Genomic DNA, 5,556 nt, shown 5'->3' with positions numbered 1-5,556 from the left:
CGGGAAGACCATTTACACAAGCACGCCAAGAGAAAATCTTGATTTTTTTCGGAAGCTTTAGAGACCAGATTTTCCTCCAAATTTCAATATGCTCAACTCAAAGATTATAAATATGTCATCTATTAAATGTTTAAATCTTAAGTTTTTGAATTTTAAAACTGTATAAAGATGAATTTATGGATTGAATAATAAATAAGATCCAATTGGTATGAAATATAATATTCTTGTTAAAAATATAGAGAGCATGTAATCCAATAGTTGAAATTTTAAAATATTATTCTGATAAAAATTTATTAATTAGTGTAATATTGCTTAAAGTCTTACTATGTGTAACTTGAAAGTTGAATCCAACTCATATAGAGAATATGTATTTGTTAGTTTGAGTAAGTTTTTGAATTTTAAAATTGTATAAAAGATGAATTTATGAATTGAATAATAAATAACATCCAATTGGTATGAATTATAACATATTTGTTAAAAACATAGAAGGCATGTAATCTAGTAGTTAAAATTTTAAAATATTAATCCAATAAAAAGTTATTAATTAGTGTAACGTTGGTTAAAGTCATACTATGTGTAACTTAAAGTTGAATCCAACTTATATATAAAGTATGGTTTTAAAAACCAGACTGGACTGTCTAGTTCAACCGAGAACCAAAACCGGCTAATGAAAAACACAGAAAAAGCAAGAAAACTACCAGTTAAACCGGGAACCAGAGAGGTTAAACCGGTTAATGAAATTGAAAGCAAAAAACAAAAAACAAAAAACAAAAAAGAAACTAGACAAAAACTGAAGTGAAGATTTGGAAAAAATCTTAGATTTAAGGGTGAAAATGGAATGAAGAAATACTTTTATTAGATGAAGTGTATGAGAAATCTTTGTGCTTTGAAGCTTTAACTGGAATTAGATCTTGAGGAAGATGAAGACTTGCTGAAGTAGCCTATAGGTACGGTGGGTAGGGAGGAGAGAGAGAGTCTTATCCAAAAGAAAGAGCTTAGGAAAAAGTAAGGAAAAAAAAAAAAAAAAAAAAAGCAAAAAGGAAAAAGGAGTAAACGTAAAACGTGTGGCCGTGTAGGTGTGGGACTGCCAGTGTGTGGTTAAAAGACGCAGTGACGTTTGCTCTCTTTTTTAAATAATAAATAGTTTTTTTAGTAAAATAATAAATAGTTATAAAACATATAAGTAAAGTTAAATTATTCAACTATTATTTATAAAAATAAATATACTGAACTTAAATAGCATTCAAATAGTATTCAAATAAAAAAAATCTTTATATATTTTTTTAATATTTTCTTATTATAAGTTTTAAAATTTCACATAAAATTTATATATCTATTTTATTGGTCGGACCATGGATCCGACCCAGGTCAAACCAAAAAATAAAAAATCAGCCATTTCTCATCAAAATAATAATAATAATAATAATCTGTCATTTTTTCAGTTTTTTGTCTCTACTTTTTTTAAAAAAAAAACCATGATATATAGAATATGTATTTGTTAGTTTTGAGAGAGAGAGAGAAAAGATAAGAGGACATATGCACACAGAGAGATGGAGGACAAGAAGACATATGCATCGCCTGAATCATATGCAATGAACGGAGGAAAGGGCCCTTATAGCTATGCTCAAAACTCCATCTATCAGGTCTTCTTTAATATTCAAGCCTACATAATTTTGATCTATTTTCTTGTTTGGAATCTTTGGATTCTACTTTACAAATTTTTTTTGTTTGGAATCTTTGGATTCTACCATCCAAAATTATTTAATTTTGTTTCCAAGAAAATTGCATTCCAAACTCTATTGTTAGATTATTTTCAAGCTCCTAATTACGAGGATTATTAAAAAAAAATTATAATCACCACTTGTGTTGTAGAGAGAGGCTGCTGAAGCCTGAAGCTGCCAAAGAAAAGATCAACAAGGCAATAGCCGATCACTTTGACATTAAGACCCTTTCAGCTTCTCTAAACTTAGTATATGTGGCAGACTTGGGTTGTTCTACTGGACCCAATACCTTTATTTCAGTGCAAAACATAATAGAAGCCATAAAACTCCAATACATATCAAAAGGAGTACATACTGAAATCCCAGAATTTATGGTGTTTTTCAATGACCATGTCTCCAATGATTTCAACACTCTCTTCAAGTCTTTTCCTCCCAACAAGCAATACATTGCAGCTGGAGTACCAGGTTCTTTCCATGGCCGCTTGTTTCCCAAGGAATCTCTTCATTTTATTCACTCTTCTTTTGCACTACAGTGGCTGTCTAAGGCTCCAATAGAAGTTATGGATGAAGGGTCTCCTGCTTGGAATAAAGGGAGGATTTTCTACACAAATGCGCAAAAGGAAGTTGTGGAGGCCTATGCAACTCAATTTGCCAAGGACATCGACTCCTTCCTATTTGCCAGAGCTCAAGAGCTTGTGGTTGGAGGTCTATTGGCACTTTTCATACCTGCAATCCCTGATGTGATGAGCAATTCTGACACATTTATTGGTACAGAGCTGGACCTTCTAGGATCATGCTTAATGGATATGGCCAAAGTGGTAAGTTTACAATAACATGACTTGTAATGATTTGAGGCAACATCATTTGGAGTTGGATTCACCATTGATGCTTTTTTTTTTTTTTTTTTTTGGCAACAATCATAACAAGCCATGCCCAATTGTGAAAAAAGTTTTAAAAAAATGTTATACCTAGCTCAAAAGAGTTGATTTAAATTCTAACGTTTAGAATACTGTAATAATTAACCTTCGTTTGAAAAGTTTCAAACCAAGGTATAACTTTCAATAATTTGAAATAAGAAATGAAAAAATGATTAATTACAATCATTCATATGAAACTTCAAGATTTATGATCAGCACCCTTGTGGGAGGGTTTCTTGTCTCAGCCCCTAATTAGCAGAAATTGTCCTCTTTAGCTCCTAGCCTCAAGGTTTTGCTCAATCCCACGTCGAGGAGAAACGCCTCCCACATGTGCCTTATAAGCTTGAGCCCAAGACACGTGTACCACTACTACACCACATGTGTAGTGGTAGAGGCGTGCCTTGCACTCAGATGTTGGCAACAAAACTGTGCGGGATATGTGGCGAGACGTTGTGAAGCATGTCACCCATAAGGGCACTCATTAGCACTGGTTAAGAATCCATTTTAGGAAAGTTTTGATATCACTTTTATAGGAAATAAAAAAAAAAAAAAAAAACTGTCAAAAAATTAATTGTTTTTTTTTTTCTCATAAAAATTTTCTTTAACTGGATTCTTAACAAATGTCCTAAGGGCACTCGTTAGTATTTCCCAATAATAAATAATGTTTACTTAAAAGGTTTAACTTTTTAAATAGGATAAATAAATTAAGACAAAAGAAGTATTATGGGAGCAGTGATAGCAAATGAATGTTTTGGTACAACAAAAGATGCGTAGGAAGGCGCGCAAATGGAAAATGAGATTCTTTTATATTCCCACTAAATGAAGATGGGAAGGTAAGAGTTTCAGTCAGACAATTCCAAGCAAGATTCACATAGATTTCTTTATTTAAAAGCATTAAAGCTTAAACATAGTATGAGAGTATTGATTAATACTTTACGAGAGAGAGAAGACGCTTCTCAGCGGCGATGATGTGATCAATGGAGGTGGGGATCCAACAGAGAACAGAGGGCCACAGAGAGCTTGATTTTGCGGCGGCAACAGATCCCATCTCAGTGTTTCTGATTTCCTCCGCCATTTTTCAAGAGTTTTCAAGAGGTGAAACCATCTTCTCGTTAGCACTGGTTAAAAATCCATTTTAGGAAAGTTTTGACATCACTTTTATGGGAAATGAAAAAAACTGTCAAAACATTAATTATTTTTTTTTCTTTTCTCATAAAAATTTTCTTTAACTGGATTCTTAACCAGTACCCTAAGGGCACTTGTTAGCATTTCTCAATAATAAATAATATTCCCTTAAAAAGTTTGATTTTTTAAATAGGACAAATAAATTGTGACGGAAAAAGTATTATGGGAGCAATGATAGCAAATGAATGTTGATGAATGTTTTGGGCACAACAAAAGATGCGTAGGAAGGCGCACAAATGGAAAATGAGATTCTTTTATATTCCCACTAAATGAAGATGGGAAGGTAAGAGTTTCAGTCAGACAATTCCAAGCAAGATTCACATAGATTGCATTATTTAAAAGCATTAAAGCTTAAACATGATAAATCAACCGTGATTGAGAAATGTTGTGGGAAAAAAAAAAGGTGCAACACAATAGCGACGAAAGTGAAACATTTGAAATGTATAACTCAGAAATAAAACATTTGAAAGTGAAAAAGAGGAACCATACTGACAGCCACAACCTCGGAAGCCATGACAACCACTTTGATCTGCAACTTCAGGGATTTTAATGGAGATGAGGGAGAAGAGATGGATTTTAGGCATTTTAGAACCTATTAGTTCCCCCCAAACTTATCTCACGTGTGTAGATTTTAATTTGGTTATTTATTTATTTTTTAATTGACGCAGCAGTACAGTTGACAAATGATGGGTCTATGTAGGTTCACAACTCCACCACTCACAAGTCACACGTAGACAAATTGACAATTTTTTTTTTTTTTTTTTTTTTAGAAAGTGACAAGTTGACAATTAAAGTTGTGAAAATGGTTGTGGTACATTGGTACCAGACTTACTGATTAGTTACCCATTTGGAAAATTGGAATGAAATGCATTATTACTTTCACCACACTGCCCCCACCATCTTTAAGCACTGCTTGCTTGCTGTAACGTAGCATCCTCAATTTCCCAGACTTCAAGGCCAAGCGAAAGACATCCTCCGCAGACTTAGTGATACTGATATCATTGGCTGACCTACATCATTATACGTAGTTGCCTAGTTTGTTTACCTTCTAAATTGATACGGAAATGATTTATTACTTTTTTTGTTTTTTTTGGAAAAAAATGATGACATTTTGGATAATCAGCCAGTTTATGTGCAATTTTCAAGCCCAACACACATGGTATGTGTCTGACAAATGAAATGGGATTAGAGTTAACAGACTATGGGACTTCTTAAAGGGTCAGGGTTAATGGTTGCCATGTTATTTGCAACATTATTCTATTGCCTATTGAATCATTAATGATAAACTGTCAGTTCTTTTCGAGATGGGAGGGTTTTGTTATAAATCTTTATCATTATAGGGCACATGATGCCTTTAAAATTTAGGTCATTACCACAGAATGGGTTTCACATGAGAGAGAGGTCTTAAGTCTTAACAATTCGACTTATGCTACTTTTCCATTATATAACTTCTTTGATAAAAACAATGTGATTCACCATATTATTTACTCAAATAATTTTCTAAGCCATACTTAAGACGAATTAGGTGGTCCCTTGCCCTTGGAGACAAAGAAAACTTGTAAGAGCAGCTGAGACAAAGAGAAAAGGGTGTGTGCGCATGCTAGTGGGCAAGGATCGGTGCTCCCAAGTAGTTTAGAATGAGCAATTTTTTTAAGGCTTCTTGCTGGTTGCAACTTGAGTTGATCAATGCAATTGTCCAAGTGGGGACAAAGTGAGACCTAAGGCATCTCTTT

General features: G+C 33.4%; 1 protein-coding gene across 1 annotated transcript; it reads left to right on the top strand.

Moving 5' to 3' along the window:
- The first annotated feature begins 1,512 nt into the window (after positions 1-1,512).
- LOC112019119 (loganic acid O-methyltransferase) lies at positions 1,513-2,623 on the top strand. Its single transcript, XM_065769445.1, has 2 exons — positions 1,513-1,643; positions 1,873-2,623. Exons 1-2 carry the CDS (start codon positions 1,621-1,623, stop codon positions 2,552-2,554), a joined length of 705 nt encoding a protein of 234 aa, XP_065625517.1. The 5' UTR covers positions 1,513-1,620; the 3' UTR covers positions 2,555-2,623.
- The last annotated feature ends 2,933 nt before the right edge of the window (positions 2,624-5,556 follow it).

The sequence above is a fragment of the Quercus suber genome, unplaced genomic scaffold (assembly GCF_002906115.3).
Source record: "Quercus suber isolate HL8 unplaced genomic scaffold, Cork oak 2.0 scaffold_1161, whole genome shotgun sequence".
In the NCBI taxonomy this organism is placed as follows: Eukaryota; Viridiplantae; Streptophyta; class Magnoliopsida; order Fagales; family Fagaceae; genus Quercus; species Quercus suber.
The sequence above is the reverse complement of the archived record's forward strand: the minus strand, read 5'-3'. Positions and strand labels throughout refer to the sequence as shown.

What these genes read in the sequence shown, in the direction of transcription:
- LOC112019119 (XM_065769445.1), top strand. Translation starts at nt 1,621, where the DNA reads ATGCTCAAAACTCCATCTATCAG. An exon ending in CTCAAAACTCCATCTATCAG is followed by an intron (nt 1,644 to 1,872) that starts GTCTTCTTTAAT and finishes CTTGTGTTGTAG; the next exon opens with AGAGAGGCTGCTGAAGCCTG.